We start from the raw sequence: 18,176 nt of genomic DNA, 5'->3' as shown, positions 1-18,176 counted from the left end.
GCACGCATGGTCGCACCACGATTGACCGCGCAGGCAACCGTGTGTCAACGGCTATTTTTTGAATCCCACTATAAAAGGCAAACATTTAAGAGCATTTGAAGCTGACCCTCTTGCATATTTCAAAGGCTTATTTCCAGAGATCACAAGGGCTCTAATTACTACTCAAATGTGATCAAGCAAGAGAAGATTCTATAATCTTAGAGATATATAATTTGGTTGTTGTAAACTTACTAATCAAAATCATTAATCTTGTGAGTTTACTTATTGTGATGTATGTCCTAGTATTGTGTTAGGATCATCATTGAAAAGTGTATAAGTCTTGTAACTTCAATTAGTAGAAGCATAGGCTAGCTTAGTGATCTACTTCCTTAAAGGGACTTAGGAAGTTGATTAATCTTATTTGGAGATTAATACTTGTCCAAGGTAAAGACAAGTTGATCTAGGTTAGAGTTGATCTTTCAAAGGGATAGAAAAATTAGGTTTGTTGTCTGCCAAAGAAGTTGAAGACTTGTAAATCGGATCTCCACCGGGTTTGGAGAAAAGTGCTTAGTGAAGCAACAAATCTCGATTAGTGTAATCGGGGAGTGGATTAAGGTGGATTAGTTAACATCCACCCGAACCACTATAAATCCTTGTGTCTATGTTATTTACATTATTTCACTTATCATTTTGAACATATACACTACACACATCAAGTTTGAGTTGAATTGGTTGATCAAAGTTAATCAAATTAGTGATCAATTGAAAAGGTGTTAAAAACGTATCAAGTAACTATTCACCCCCTAGTTACTTACAGATATTATTTGAATTTCACGCTCTTTGGGTCGATCACACTTTTAAACGATTTAATAGTTGTTCACTCTGGTAAATTCTCTCGCCCAAATAGTAACCTTTGCTGAAGAATTAACCACTAACTACAAGGTGAAGCTCTATCTTGTTTCTAACCGTCAAATAAATCGAATATATTAAGTACATTGACGTCGTTGTTTGAACATATGGGGCCAAAAAAAGTATGCAAAATCCACAAATCGTATGAGGCCACCGCTTCTAGCATAATACTAGGGTAACATTTATCACCTCGTGTATAATGTACTTGCCAAGCACTAGGACAATTTTTTCAACCACAATGCATACAATAAAGGTTTCCTAGCATTCTGGGAAAATCATGTAGTTCTTGAGTTTAGATAGCAAGCATTGTACATCTTGTGCATTTGGTTTTCGCGAATAAACCGGCACATAAAATACAAACACACATTTGCAAAAATTTACAAACCATCATATGAAGTTTGTTCACCCATATGTAAATACTCGTCAAATGAATCGGGTGCAGTACCTTACGTTAATTGTCGTAGAGTCGACGTACATTTTTAAAAAACATTGAATCCAAGTAAAACGATAGCATTATGTTTTCGATGAAAATAAGTAAAATAATAAGGAACGGGTACGTGAGACTGTGAGAGTAATTAATTAGACCTTTACAAATGCGGATAACTAGTGACTTGCTCATTTTAAATCTTCTACGAAAGACATCCCTGAAAAAAAAACTGGTGTGTTAGAAAATGATCCTACAACCTTTTCGCTATACCTTGTCAATCTATCGGAATGTACATTTTTGGTGCTCTTGGTATTTGTATGGAATTTTTGACTTCATCATCACTTCATTGATCCAAATCATCAATCATGTAATGTGCACCCATATAATTATAACTATTCGTTAATGCGTTAATTTATTCCGCTTCGACGTTAAGATTGCGATTGCAACTCACATTGTTCCAAAAAAAATGAAATTAGAGAGAAAGATATGGAGAAATGTAGATTGTGTGTGTAAAGATGATTGAAATGCGAATAAATTTATAGATTAATAAATATTAGGATTTTAAAGAGAGAGAAAATCATAACTAACCATTTTAGTGTTAGAAGGATTTATATTTATACTCATGTACTTCATATTTTTATTGTAAGCCCGATACTATAAGGGCCCATTAGTTGCTTCCAGCCCATTAGGTTTATCATCCTATTGTTTATATACCCGTTGGGATCTTGGATGTAAGGGACAACTCACATAATATATCAATCAATAATTTCATTATACGATATTCAACATGGAATCGAGCCAGAAAACCCAATACAGAAAATCAAATCTTCATTTTTGTTTTTCCTCCACTTCTCTCTCCACTCACCCCATGATCACCCGCTGTAACGACCCGGCTTTTTTGACTTGCTTTTGTGCTTTGTGCTTTTGCGAAACTGCGTATTTGTGCGTACTGTGCTATATTATACTCTGAAATCTTAATACACGTGGTTTACTTTCATTTATATGTTAGAACGTGCCTTTAAGTACGTAGGATACTTAACTTGATCACCGGAAGCCTTTATGACCGTTAGTGTCACTTGACGTTTCGAACAAACTGCGTACTGCGTACACGTTTAACTTTTGTCGTAATCGGAATATTATGACTACGAAATCTTAATTATTATTTTATAATAATAATTACTTGGGTTTTTGGATGCTTAATTACGCGTAGTAATTTACTTATGCTTACTAGTTAGTCTTGTTGGACTTTCTACCTTGTCGGGCCTTAGCCCACCCTACACTAGTTAGTGGACTATTTAATTAGCCCAATTATTAATAGCTAGTGACCCATTAATAAGTAAGACAAATGCCCATTTATTAGAGGGAACATGCTAGTATTTTTGTCAAATATTATCCTTAATATTGCATGAGATCCTAATATAAGCACCAACTTTAGACAACCATTAACCATAAAGCAAAAAGCTGTCCCCTTTGTTCCCCCCATGTTCCCACATTTTTAACACCACCACCACCTCCTCACCATCTATAAATACAAGCCTTATTCCATCCATTTTACATTTGCTCTCATTTGTATTTCACACACGCTTACTCTCTAATTCTTTCTCTAGTCTTTCTCTCTCTAAAAAATGTAAGTAATTGATTTTTTTTATTCTTCTTCCCTTACCTTACACGAATTCATCATCAACATTTAAAGATCTATCTTTTTAGCTTTGATCTTGATTACATCTTATAGATTCAAACTTGGATTTGAATCCTTCAAGAACATGGAAGATTCAAGCTTTCTAGCTTTGAATCTTCACCTACTTTGTAGATCTAAATCTTTTTACTTTAATCTTGTTATTTTGTTATAAAGATTCAAACTTGTGTTTGCAATCTTCATGTATCTTAAAGATCCAAGCTTTATGCTTCAAGATCTTCAAGAACAACCAATATGCAAACTTTCTAGCTTGAATCTTCATATCTTTTGTTGGATCTAAGTTTTCTAACTTATGATCTCATTATTTTGTTATAAAGATCAAAACTTGTGTTTATGGTCTTCATGTAACTTAAAGATCTAAGCTTTATGCTTCAAGGTCTTCAAGAACACTAAAGGTTCAAGCTTTCTAGCTTTGTGACCTTATAACTTGTGTGAAAAGGATCCAAGCTCTCTAGCTTAGGGTTCCATCACTTCATTTGATTTAGATTGTGTTAATACTTGTTTGATTGAAGTAAAGTTTCTAACTTTGTTTGTAAATGGAACTTGTAATTGTGTTAAGACTAAGGATATGATGTAACCTTGGTTCATCATCCATCTAAGACTCTTGAATGAGTTGTGTTCTTACTTGGTGTAAACATATTGTGTATTGATGGTGGAATCTTGTTCAAGGTGATGCTAACCCATCAACGAGTAGTACACTTGAAGCTACAAGCATCAAGGATGAGAACCGTGATGAGCATCAAGCACCAAGAACCCCACCGGAGCACTTGTTTACTGAATTTCAGGATATGATCAGTAACCTGGGCTGCTGTAAAGTTGATTTTCAGTTATTTCGGTTCGAGTAGATGATTTTCCATTTAGGCCTCGTCTTAATCCGAGTTACGGTTTAGGATTTATGGCCCTTCGAAAGTCACTACGCCCTTGTAACGTTGTGCTGAAATTTCTGACCTACTCGCACTTAAACCGTCGCCACGGTCAAACGAAGACGAGTTAGGTTCTGAAAATTGGTCAGCGGTTAGAGTACTCACATACGGGGCCATAGCCACTGACTACGTATCTTTTCGATTTACGTAGAGATCGTAGCATCTGATACAAGTCAGACTATTGTTTCGATCTCTATACTTGTTAAACTTACTTAGCTTTTACAATGATTGATGATGATGATGATGATGATGACACTTAAAATTATTTTATGCACTATTAGAACTTATAAGGACAACACACTGACCTAGTAACCTTTGATTTAGGTTGACGACCTTTCGGACCAACTTACTACTTGCATACTTTCATTACCGACTTTACCGCTTTCATCACTGTGAGTTATAGCATCCCTTTTTACTTATACTATTTTTGGGACTGAGAATATATGCGCTTTTTATGTTTTACCTACTTGACACGAGTACTTAAAATTTACATATGTGTGGGTTATACAACGGCATAAAGATTCCCCTTAGCACGGTAACGTTTAACTATTGGTTTTTGAACCGGTAGACGCGAATATTAGATATGGATCCATAGGGTTTGACATCCCCACTCGGGCTAGTCGTGCTAGCATTTAACGGGTGTTTAATACTTCGAGGACATACGCACTCGCCAGGTGTACTTTTAGGGGGTGATATTTATATTTACGTTAAGTCTAGTTACCATGTGCCCACGGTTATACATATACTTTTCATACTATTTTGAAACATTGAAATCTCGTGATCAATCTTATATTACTGTTACAATTTAAACTATAGCTCACCAACATTATTGTTGACGTTTTTAAGCATGTTTTCTCAGGTGCTTAGAGGTTTGTTGCTTCCGCTGTTAGACTTGCTGTCATGTTGTTTAGACTTGCTGTTAAGGACCTGCTGTGTTAGATAACCGCTGCATAACTTAGAGATGTCTCAATCATGAAACTTTTAATTTGCATTCGCAACTTATGTTATTTTGGCTTTGTAATGACCTCTGTGTCACGTTATCTTTTGTAAAACGCTATGTTTTTATGAATGCAAACTGGTTTTCAAACAGCATGTAGTATTCAACCGTGTAAAGATCCTGTTATTGACGAATCGTACACGATGGTTTTGTACGGGGCATCACATTTGGTATCAGAGCATTGGTTGTAGGGAATTAGGTTGCATTAGTGAGTCTAGACTAGGCCGAGTAGGATTCACTGATAGGACTAATCTACAACTTGCTCATTTACCTGTTACTGTTTACTACTGCATGCTACTATGTTGTATTACTACATGTCACTGTTACTACTGCTGCATGCTACTGCTTACTTATACTGCCATATAATCTTGCTGCATGCTTACTCTTACTGCTATGTGAACTTACTGCATTCTGATACTTATTCTCGTTACCGCATACTACTACCTACTTTTGCATGTTACTTCTATTTAGAACTGCTTTCGTTGCCATGCTATGCACTGCTATAGACGACCTAGGTTGCTGTAGTGCCAGATTACGTGCTTGCTACCCGTCTGCTTTTCGCTGTACCGAATTGGAGAATTTATCCTTCATAGTTCAGATGTTTTTCTGAACCCTTTTCCCACTCGTCTAACCCTAAGGATTAGTATTATAATCCACCTGTTACTACCGTTCCACCAATCCAGAGATCGAAACATTACTTCACGCAATCTACGAAGAGCACCCATCGGATTACACGCCCACTAAGGTTGATCCTCGGAGGAGGAGATATGCGAGGACTTGTCGGAGTAACCGCACCCCGAGCTCACCCTAATTAGCCACGTACGACGTATGAACATTAGAAGGTTGTTCAGTTTCTGCAAGATGACTCGTATCCCCTACACTTTCATGACCGTCACTTATCTCTTTCATTCATCACCACTACTCGACGAATCAACGACACTTCTGAACTTAGGTCCCTAACACTCTTAGACATTGGAGAAGTCGGGAGGACATCTCCTTTCACAAGGTCATAGTGTTTTCCACTGATGCTCAGCCATACCCAGAGACTTGGGAATTGCCGCTAGACGTGTCGTATTACTACTTGCTACACGTATAACGCGACGCGAGACCCAGATTAAATTTCTAGAAAGGAATCTAACGACATTACCTGAACCCGAACATTTTGAAGAAATTTCGGGACATTTAGGCATTGATGCATGACCTGCGAAACCTACGCACCCGCTCCGAGAAACCGTGAGATTAATTATGTAGATTTTGTTTTGAGATAGCATAGATAAAGCACCGTTAGGTGAAATTGAGTATGACTTGAAGTGAACACGTTACATTGACCATATAGAGTGATATTGGAATGAACGTACGATTTAGTACAATATAATGACGTCAGGCCAGCGTGGTTATATTGAAGTAAATCATGTAGAAGTCCCAATGTTACTATATAAGGAATATGAAGCGATTCAAAGGAAACTTTTGATAGGAACCACTTGAGTATACGCATTATGGTCTGTTAGAGGTAGGGAAAGAATAACCACTTAGCCCAGATACGGTACTAGAAGGGCCTTGATTGCAGAATTGATAAACCGAAAATTTGTTATGGATATAGACACCCTGGATACTTAAGGAAAAAGTTCTCAAACAGGAAAAACTTTGGACTTACTTGCGGTAGAGCAATCATTATCTCCGTTATAGAGACTCGCATGGATCCTGATTTTAGTCAGGGTACATTTCTTCACAATGTTTATTGTCTCGAAGTTGTTTAATACTAGAGTGATAGAAACCTTACATCTAAGAACCTTAGTGTTATGACTAGTAAGCCATTAACAACCATGAGAGTTAAGTATTCTATAGGACAAACTAATGGTAAGCTGGCAGAGATAGAGGAATAATTTAAGGTAGTACCTTAAAATTAACAGGTGGGTTATTGAAGATGATCTCATGCCAACAAAACTTGGAAGTTTTAAAGTAGTAGTTGGAAAGGATTAGTTATCTACGCACAAGCAGATGTTATTTGAGAAGGTTGATAGAATTTTTTGCGATAGTATAATAAGATTTAGTTGGAATGGACTTTAAGATTAACCTAATACTCATCAAGTTAGGAAGCTTTGATGAAATAGTTGGAACGGACTGGCTTTCAAGGATGAAAGCGTAAGTTATTTATAGTAAGAAGATTATTCGCATATCTCGCGAGAATGGTGAACCAAAAGCCATCTGGGTTACTTCAACAACCCGAGATCCCACAATGGAAATGGGAAGGGATGACGATGGATTTCATCCCGAAGCTACTGAAAACAATAGGCAGTTATGACACTATCTGGATTATCGTTGACCGCCTCACCAAATCTGCTCACTTTCTAACCATGAAAGAAACCGATACAATGGACAACGATACATAAAGGAAATTGTATCCCGGCACTTCAGCAATTCAAATTCTATACTACACAAGAATCTTATTCGATGCTCATTCTTACGCAACTCTGAATCCTAACTTATTCCGAGAGAATTCGTAATCGATGATAATCACACCATCACTCTTCTTACATCAATATTAGTCATACCAGTTCGAAATTTCCAAAATCAACGGGTAGTTAATTCTCATCCTCATACTCTCTCATTCGTATCTCACTTATAAGCAACGACTTTACACTTAAGCATTTTTGGTCAAAGGACTTATGCCCTACTAATAACCATCAACCACATTTAAATCCAATAGTTTTAGTTACCTCAAATATCACTTGAAATTTTTAAAAATCTTTTACTCAATCCTCATCAATCTTTTTCCAACTTGTAACCTTCGGAATGTGAAAATTTTTGTCTGCCAAAAATTTTCACACACTATTTCACTGTGCGATCCTCTCAAAGTTTTATAAAAATAAATTTATTTTATTTACCATTCGTGCAAATTTTTGAAATCGTATATGTTATATAAAATAAAGTAAATAATTACTTATTTTTGACTAAGACATATGAAATTTTACTTTCACTTTCACAAATCAAATCTTTTATTCAAAAGATATCTTACTTTGAATGCTACGCGTTGTACATAACCTCAGTTTACTAAGAAATTCGTTTCTTTTCTTACATTGTCACATTAAACGATTTCTATAAAATTTTCGCTGCTTATTATATAATTTTTTTTTTCGTTGCTTATTCGTATCCAAGTCATCATGAAGACTGACAACAGTCGAAATTGAGAAATTCATGTGTGTGTGTATGTGATGAAGGCACTTACTACCAATCCATGCAGAGCCTCCGGGCATACACTAACACTTAAACCATTCAAAATTACTGCGTTAACCTAAGGATCTTATTTGCCACGTCTGTTGGAACGATGCTCTTTCTTACATAACTCGAAGTCCTGACTTATTCCAAGAGATTCTCATCTAGCGATATTAACACCATCAGTATTCCGACTTTAATGTTAGTCATAACCTGTTTGGCATCTTGCAAAGTCAATAAGAGATTAACTTCTCATCCTCATGCTCTATCCTTCATACCTCACTTTTTAGCAACGGCTTCGCACGTGAACATTTTTGGGCCAAAGACTTAAGTCCCTGATAATCATCAAAACTACATTTAATTCATTAGTTTTCATTACCTAGTAACATGTCAACCGATGATTCAAAGATTTTTCACTCGACCTTTTTCAACTCCTAACCTCTGAAATACGAAAAACTACGTTATCAAAATTTTTACACATTGATTTTACACGTTGCTTATTTGTGCGGTCCTCACAAGATTTATGGACAAATGAAAGTACTAAAAACTTTTCGGTCACTTATGCGATTTATAAAATCATATATGTATGTATATAATTAAGTTAACAATTTACCCTTACTTATTTCGGTTAGTACATACTAAGTTATACCTTCAAATTTATTTAAAAATCGCTCCTTTATTGAGCTGTTTAACTTAAGTCAAATAGTTTTGTGCAAAATGGCACACGTTGTACATACTTCTAAATTTACTAAGAACTTCGTTCCGTTTATGTTGTCACATCAAACGTTTAAAGGTTTTTCAAAACTTTCTTGGTTGATTTTATTAAAGGTTTTCGTATTAGACTACACCAAGTGTGGACCACACTTCTTCTCGCCCTCTGTTAGGGATAAAGCTTACGATTAAGATCTTTGTTAAAAACTCTTGAGCCACTTTGGATGGCAGTTTTATAAAATTTGTTAAGAAGTCTTTGCGCTCATGAAATGTTCCCTTTAAGGTTAAACATGGCAAAAATGCGGGCCGATAAATCAGTTTTCCGAGGTACACTCAGTGGTCACCCTATCGTAGGAAAGGCATTAGGCGGGTTTCTACTCTCAATATTTCACGGCTAATCGCAACACTCTCGTAAACATCATCTCTATGAATCAGTATGTTGAGGTACAAGAATCATTTTTGAAATTCTTTTCACTCGGAGAAAACCATTCTTTATGACCTAGGGTTCACATATCTTCTCATCCGCGCCTCCCCTTAAGTATAAGGACAAATTCAGAACAAATCGCTCAAAGAGTTCACCCTGGTTCAAAGATCACACCTTTCGTGCAATTCTCTTTCGGAAATGTAAAGTAATATACTTTAGGAATCTATGAATCTTGTTATCCTCTTGGAAGGGACTGCTTAAAACTTCTGTAACACGGATATGGTTACTCTACACATTCCTTCCTTCGCTGGTTGCAACTATATGTTGTTCTAGTTAATGTTAACCCTAAATTCAGCATGTAACTGAAAGGATAAAGTTACATTATGGAACTGTGCTTTCATTCCATCTAAGGATAAGTTCACCTGTAGTATGGTAAACTGGGTGATATCCTTCGTTGTTCGTTCAGACCGTCCTGAAGGCACTATAAATAATTATGGCTTGCATTGCATATAAGTCTGATTAGTCACTTTCAGCAAAAAGTTTCAATTCATATAGTCAAATGAAACGTTCTTAAATATCGAGTTCTTTATGCCTATGGTCTCCTTCCGAAATCAAGGGGTTAGTAAAATCCGTGGCTAACATTATCCAGACATCAAATCGCATGGTTATGATCACCATGTTTTCCATCCTACCTATCAGCTTTGTATTGCGACATAAGAGCTTAATGTTTTAGATGAGTTTGGTAACATTCAAGATGCATTTCATGCATCCAGCTTACTGAAGATGCCTGTAAGGCTAAAAACAGCATATTTCCTTTTGTGGGTATATATTCAGATGACATATTCATGTTAACCAAAAACGAAATCAACTTGTTGATCTCTTAGGACAAGAGACTTAATTAATGGCATATACCTATTCTTACTGTTATACACCGAAGTACCTTTCAAGGCAATTAACTCACTTCTGAGTCCTCGAGTCTCTCGGAACTTCGATACGCTTCTTCTTATTCAAAAACGGTACCGTTGTTGGTCACTCCTCAAAATTTCGGGACGAAATTTTCTTTAACCGGTGGGTAATGTAACGATCCGGCTTTTTCGACTTGCTTTTGTGCTTTGTGCTTTCGCGAAACTGCGTATTTGTGCGTACTGTGCTATATTATACTCTGAAATCTTAATACACGTGGTTTACTTTCATTTATATGTTAGAACATGCCTTTAAGTACGTAGGATACTTAACTTGATCACCGGAAGCCTTTATGACCGTTAGTGTCACTTGACGTTTCGAACAAACTGCGTACTGCGTACACGTTTAACTTTTGTCATAATCGGAATATTATGACTACGAAATCTTAATCATTATTTTATAATAATAATTACTTGGGTTTTTGAATGCTTAATTACGCGTAGTAATTTACTTATGCTTACTAGTTAGTCTTGTTGGACTTTCTACCTTGTTGGGCCTTAGCCCACCCTACACTAGTTAGTGGACTATTTAATTAGCCCAATTATTAATAGCTAGTGACCCATTAATAAGTATGACAAATGCCCATTTATTAGAGGGAACATGCTAGCATTTTTGTCAAGTATTATCCTTAATGTTGCATGGGATCCTAACATAAGCACCAACTTTAGACAACCATTAACCATAAAGCAAAAAGTTGTCCCCCTTGTTCCCACCATGTTCCCACGTTTTTAACACCACCACCACCTCCTCACCATCTATAAATACAAGCTTTATTCCATCCATTTTACACTTGCTCTCATTTGTATTTCACACACACTTACTCTCTAATTCTTTCTCTAGTCTTTCTCTCTCTAAAAAATGTAAGTAATTGATTTTTCTTCTTCTTCTTCCCTTACCTTACACGAATTCATCATCATCATTTAAAGATCTAGCTTTTTAGCTTTGATCTTGATTACATCTTGTAGATTCAAACTTTGATTTGAATCCTTCAAGAACATGGAAGATTCAAGCTTTCTAGCTTTGAATCTTCACCTACTTTGTAGATCTAAATCTTTTTACTTTAATCTTGTTATTTTTTTATAAAGATTCAAACTTGTGTTTGCAATCTTCATGTATCTTAAAGATCCAAGCTTTACGCTTCAAGATCTTCAAGAACAACCAAGATGCAAGCTTTCTAGCTTGAATCTTCATATCTTTTGTTGGATCTAAGTTTTCTAACTTATGATCTCATTATTTTGTTATAAAGATCAAAACTTATGTTTATGGTCTTCATGTAACTTAAAGATCTAAACTTTATGCTTCAAGGTCTTCAAGAACACTAAAGGTTCAAGCTTTCTAGCTTTGTGACCTTATAACTTGTGTAAAAAGGATCCAAGCTCTCTAGTTTAGGGTTCCATCACTTCATTTGATTTAGATTGTGTTAATACTTGTTTGATTGAAGTAAAGTTTGTAACTTTGTTTGTAAATGGAACTTGTAATTGTGTTAAGACTAAGGATATGATGTAACCTTGGTTCATCATCCATCTAAGACTCTTGAATGAGTTGTGTTCTTACTTGGTCTAAACATATTGTGTATTGATGGTGGAATCTTGTTCAAGGTGATGCTAACCCATCAACGAGTTGTACACTTGAAGCTACAAGCATCAACGATGAGAACCGTGATGAGCATCAAGCACCAAGAACCCCACCGGAGCACTTGTTTACTGTTTTTCGGGATCTAATCAGTAACCTGGGCTACTTTAAAGCTGATTTTCAGTTAGTTCGGTTCGAGTAGATGATTTTCCGTTTAGGCCTCGTCTTAATCCGAGTTACGGTTTAGGATTTATGGCCCTCCGAAAGTCACTACGCCCTTGTAACGTTGTGCTAAAATTTCTGACCTACTCGCACTTAAACCGTCGCCACGGTCAAACGAAGACGAGTTAGGTTCTGAAAATTGGTCAGCGGTTAGAGTACTCACATACGGAGCCATATCCACTGACTACACATCTTTTCGATTTACGTAGAGGTCGTAGCAGCTGATCCAAGTCAGCCTATTGTTTCGATCTCTATACTTGTTAAACTTACTTAGCTTTTACAATGATTGATGATGATGATGATGACACTTAAACTTATTTTATGTTCTATTAGAACTTATAAGGACAACACACTGACCTAGTAACCTTTGATTTAGGTTGACGACCTTTCGGACCAACTTACTACTTGCATACTTTCATTACCGTCTTTACCGCTTTCATCACTGTGAGTTATAGCATCCCTTTTTACTTATACTATTTTTGGGACTGAGAATATATGCGCTTTTTATGTTTTACCTACTTGACACGAGTACTTAAACTTTACATATGTGCGGGTTATACAACGGCATAAAGATTCCTCTTAGCACGGTAACGTTTAACTATTGGTTTTTGAACCGGTAGACTCGAATATTAGATATGGATCCATAGGGTTTGACATCCCCACTCGGGCTAGTCGCGCTAGCATTTAACGGGTGTTTAATACTTCGAGGATATACGCACTCGCCAGGTGTACTTTTAGGGGGTGATATTTATATTTACGTTAAGTCTAGTTACCATGTGCCCACGGTTATACATATACTTTTCATACTGTTTTGAAATATTGAAATCTCGTGGTCATTCTTATATTACTGTTACAATTTATACTATAGCTCACCAACATTATTGTTGACGTTTTTAAGCATGTTTTCTCAGGTGCTTAGAGGTTTGTTGCTTCCGCTGTTAGACTTGCTGTCATACTGTTTAGACTTGTTGTTAAGGACCTCATATGTTAGATAACCGCTGCATAACTTAGAGATGTCTCAATCATGAAACTTTTAATTTGCATTCGCAACTTATGTTATTTTGGCTTTGTAATGACCTCTGTGTCACGTTATCTTTTGTAAAATGCTATGTTTTTATAAATGCAAACTGGTTTTCAAACAGCATGTAGTATTCAACCGTGTAAAGATCCTGTTATTGACGAATCGTACACGATGGTTTTGTACGGGGCGTCACACCCGCGCCCGCCTTGGTACCACCAAGCCGGTTCAACATCTCAACCTTCACACAACCAGCATATCTCCTATTCCCTACTCTTATCCTGAAGCTCTTCACGGCCCTAACTAGAAACAAGTTATGACTGATGAATATAATGCTTTAATTAACAACAGTACTTGGAAACTTGTGCCTCACCCATCGGACACGGACATTGTTCGCTCCATGTGGCTATTCAAGCACAAGTATAATGCAGATGGTAATTTGAGCAGGTATAAGGCTCGACTTGTTGCTAACGGTCGAAGCCAGCAGGTTGGCATTGATTGTGATGAGACCTTTAGCCTGGTTGTCAAACCGGCATCGATACGTACTGTCCTCAATTTTGCTGTTTCTCGACACTGGCCGGTTCATCAGCTGGATGTCAAGAACGCCTTTCTTCATAGACAGCTTTCAGAGACAGTTTATATGCACCGGCCACCAGGGTTTCGGAATCCCAGATACCCGGATCATGTCTGCTCATTGCATAAATCTCTATATCGTCTTAAACAGTCCCCCCGTGCCTGGTTTCAGCGCTTTTCGGGATATGCACAACAGATTGGTTTTCACCAAAGCCGATGTGATACATCACTTTTTATTTTGCGCCAGGGATCCGACACAGCCTACCTGCTTTTGTATGTTGATGATATTGTGTTGACTGCTTCTTATACAGGTTTACTTCAGCAGATTATTTATTCCTTACATAAGGAATTTGCTATGACTGATTTGGGTCCCTTGAACTACTTTCTTGGGATTCACGCCACCCGTACCACATCTGGCATGTTCCTCTCTCAGAGGCAATATGCTACCGAAATCAATGAGCGGGCCAGCATGCCCACTTGTCATCCTTGCAGGACCCCGGTTGAACCCGGTGCCAAGCTTACTAGTCACGGACCTCCTATTAAGGACCCGACTCTCTATTGGATCCTTGCGGGTGCATTACAATACCTTACATTCACTTGCCCAGACATCTCATACATTGTTCAGCAGATCTGCCTTTTCATGCACGATCCTCGGGAACAACATATGCATGCTCTCAAACGGGTCATTCGCTATATACAGGGTACTACTGATCTCGGTTTACATCTATATGCATCATCTCCCACTACTTTGGTTGCATACTCTGACGCTGATTAGGCAGGTTGCCCAACTACTAGACGCTCTACCTCTGGCAACTGTGTTTTTCTCGGTAACAACCTTCTCTCATGGTCGTCAAAGCGGCAACTCAGGCCCTCTCGCTCCATTGCTGAAGCGGAGTACCTTGGGGTTGCCAATGCCGTTGCAGAGACTTGCAGGATCCGTAACCTTCTTCGCGAGCTGCATTGTCCCCTCACCTCCGCTACTTTGGTATACTGTGATAACGTCAGCTCGGTCTACTTGTCTAATAACCCGGTTTATCATCAGCGGACCAAACACATTGAGATCGACATTCACTTTGTTCGCGATCTCGTTGCTCAGGGTCAGGTACGGGTTCTTCACGTGCCATCCAGATATCAGTTTGCAGACATCTTCACTAAAGGTCTTCCGTATGCATTGTTTGATGAGTTTAGATCCAGTTTGAGCGTCCGCACTACTCCCGCTTCAACTGCGGGGGAATGTTAGATAGATTTATACTAATGTACTTCATATATGCATTGTAAGCCCGATACTATAAGGGCCCATTAGTTGCTTCTAGCCCATTAGGTTTATTATCCTATTGTTTATATACCCAATGGGGTCTTGGCTGTAAGGGACAACTCACATAATATATCAATCAATAATATCATTATACGATGTTTAACATTCAGTTCTAACTCCTAGTTTTTATACACAAACGTCCCGTGCTCAATAATGTCTAAAAAGAAATGAAGCCGGCGGTGGTGGCGATGGTGAGCTTAACGTCGAAGGATCTATTGACGCCCACTTGGGCGATGCCGGCCGCGAGCACGTACAAACCGTTGAGAACGTTCATATTGTTTTGAAAAACAATGTTTCTTTAAGGAAAACAATCTATTCATTTTGGATGTAAGCAGCTGATGTAAGCATTAGTATAATAGGATGTTGTTTCTTACTAAAACAAAATAGAAAAACTAGTTGAAGATATTGTTAATTTGTTAGAATAGTTTTTTTAATAATTTAATATGCATAGTGACTAATTTAAGCATTCCAATTGGACACCTCAAGAGTCAAGACAAACACCTCTTACTTCTTAATTCCTTATTACTTTATCCACCAATTAAACCCCATTAATACACTCTTTCTTCTAATCTCTCTAAACTCCATTGATAAACCCCAAACTATAATATTCCCAAATTTCAATCAATCACATACCAAGTGATCGATCTTAATCTATTTTCTATCGGTGATATAGTCACTGCTGCCCAATAGTTAGCGCGTTCAATCTTAACCTTCTTTATTGACTTTAAGGTACGATTTCTCTCTCTTTTTGTAGAGTCTGTCTTTTTCATGTTGGCATATGTTGACTTGCGTTTTCAATTTTATTTAAGGTTTTTTATCCAACATTTTTATTTTTCAATCATGGAAAATTAAGGTTTCTCTTTCTTTTACTCAACAAGTTTCAACGATAGGTATTTGGGTCAAATTTTTTCTTATTCTTAATTTGTCTTGATTTACGTAAATTTCTATACATATTAATCATTCATTGTTTCTATTGGTTTATATATTTTTTTCTATAAATTTGTCTTCCTGTAGTTTAGTATTTTGCATCCAGCTTCATGATAATATTTTTTTTTGGCCCCAAATATATTTTTTAGCATACAGTTGTGTGTAAATTCACAAACTTTGATAACTGGGAACGCTGATTCTATGAAAATCAACAGGTTGTACTTATTCTGTTTTTATATATAATCAATTTTTTGCATCTGATTATACAGCTTTTGATAAAAAAAAAAAAAAAAAAAAAAAAAAAAATTATTATTTTTTTTTTTTAAAGGCTACAGCTTTTGATATTTGTTTATCATCTGTTACAAAATCCGGTTGATTTTTAGCTATGTGTTTTATTTATCATACAAAACTGAGTTCTATGTACCTTGATCAACATAATTAATCATCCCTTTTCTGGAATAAATAATTTGTTGCTATATATAAAAATAAAAATAAGATAAGAACTATATTGTTTCTATTATCAATCGATTCATCTATTATATTGCCATTTAATCATGGAACATTTGTTTTTCAGGAAATAAATAAATCGAATCATGTCGAAAGGTAAGGAGAGGCTGACCGAAGAATCAGACAAACAGGATGATGATGGTAAAAATGTGACTGCAAATGGATATTTGGTCGATTTAGATAGGCCAAAGTCAACAAAAGTCAAACTTGAAGATGCAGAGCGCTCTACTAGTACTTACATTCCTTCACTCGATTATGAGTTGGAGAATTTAATCTTAGCTAGATTTCCTAGATCAGAATATTGGAAAATATCATTTGTTAATAGACGGTTCGCGGGCTTAGTGAAATCTAGTGAGATTTTTAAAATAAGACGTGATATCGGGTTCAATGAGCCTTCGGTTTTAATGCTCGCGAGCGGTGAAAATTGTTGGTGGGCTTTCGATAAAGGGTTCGGGTCACTTAGACGACTTCCGGTTCTTCCTTCTGATATTTGTTTCGCCTCAGGAGATAAAGAATCATTTTGTGCTGGGACCCATTTACTCGTATCGGGTCGAGAAATCTTTGGTCATACTATTTGGAGATTTGAATTAGCAATGAATAAATGGTACAAAGGCCCTGAAATGCTTTACCCTAGATGCTTGTTTGCTTCCGCAACTTGTGGGAGCTTCGCTTATGTGGCGGGTGGGGTTCACGTGGTTGGTGGCCCTGTAAGTGGGACGCAACCCGTGCTTAGTAGTGTTGAGAAATATGACCCAGATTCGCGGACGTGGACCCCACTTCCGAGAATGATTAAGCCACGTAAGCTGTGTTCCGGGTGTTACATTGACAATAGGTTTTATGTAATTGGTGGAAGAAATAATGACGGCGAGTTGACGTGTGGAGAGTTTTTCGATGAAGAAAAAAGGCAATGGAGTTTGATTCCGGAGATGTTGAAAGATAATCCTGTACTTAATTGTTACTCGCCACCATTAATCGCTGTGGTTAATAACGAGCTTTATTCAATTGAAGCGACTTCGAATACGTTAAAAGTTTACTTAAAAAACAGCAATAGTTGGAAGCAGATGGGTTCGGTTCCTGTGAGGGCGGATTACAATAGAGGTTGGGGGGTTGCATTTAAGTCGTTTGGTGATAAGTTGCTAGTTATAGGGGCGTCGACAAGCTTGTCTTCTAGAAGCTCGATGGCTATTTATACGTGTAGCCCGAATCCGGGATCTGATAACTTGCCGGAATGGGAGTTAGTTGACAATGGCAAGATTTGTTTGAGTCATTTTATAATGAATTGCTCTGTTATGGTAGCTTGACAAAGAAGTGTGTTATTTATTTGTTGACAGTTAACCTTTTACAGTAAAGAAATAAGAAGTAATAGTTGACTTTTTATAGTCAAACGTGATTGTACTTTGGTATACTTTGTTGTTTCCCTTTTATAGGGATTAACGTTTTAGTGTACATACGTGTTCTTTTTACCCTATGTGTTAAGGCTCTGGTAGTCCTTATTTTTGTTCTTAATACTTTTTGTCATACTCTCAACAATTGTGTTCTTACTTCCTATTTAACACATATAGATATGTAAGTTACGAGTTTTATGAGCAATACGATTAATACGGTTTCCAAGATCCAAATCTGTTTTTACGGGTCATTTTCCGTTGTAGTAGGCCCATTGGTCGGAGTTTGTAGCCTCGTATCAAAATGCGGTCAACGGTTAGGCTTCTTATGTTAGTAAATTGTCAATTGTCAATTTTTTTTTATGTATTTCGAGAATTTTTTTTTTTAGAAAAAATGAACATTTAAGTGATAATTCCT

The 18,176-nt window shown here is 36.9% G+C and overlaps 1 protein-coding gene across 3 annotated transcripts; it reads left to right on the top strand.

Moving 5' to 3' along the window:
• Positions 1 to 15,593: 15,593 nt before the first annotated feature.
• LOC139896253 (F-box/kelch-repeat protein At3g27150-like) lies at positions 15,594 to 17,822 on the top strand. 3 transcript variants are annotated; one of them, XM_071878850.1, is made up of 2 exons: positions 15,594 to 15,671; positions 16,444 to 17,822. In XM_071878850.1, exon 2 carries the CDS (start codon positions 16,463 to 16,465, stop codon positions 17,675 to 17,677), a length of 1,215 nt encoding a protein of 404 aa, XP_071734951.1. In that variant the 5' UTR covers positions 15,594 to 15,671; positions 16,444 to 16,462; the 3' UTR covers positions 17,678 to 17,822. The 3 variants fall into 3 exon arrangements, with proteins under 3 accessions (XP_071734951.1, XP_071734950.1, XP_071734949.1); XM_071878849.1 differs by lacking the exon at positions 15,594 to 15,671 and adding an exon at positions 15,786 to 15,832; XM_071878848.1 differs by lacking the exon at positions 15,594 to 15,671 and adding an exon at positions 15,937 to 16,084.
• The last annotated feature ends 354 nt before the right edge of the window (positions 17,823 to 18,176 follow it).

This window comes from Rutidosis leptorrhynchoides, chromosome 3 (assembly GCF_046630445.1).
Source record: "Rutidosis leptorrhynchoides isolate AG116_Rl617_1_P2 chromosome 3, CSIRO_AGI_Rlap_v1, whole genome shotgun sequence".
Classification (NCBI taxonomy): domain Eukaryota; kingdom Viridiplantae; phylum Streptophyta; class Magnoliopsida; order Asterales; family Asteraceae; genus Rutidosis; species Rutidosis leptorrhynchoides.
The sequence above is the reverse complement of the archived record's forward strand: the minus strand, read 5'-3'. Positions and strand labels throughout refer to the sequence as shown.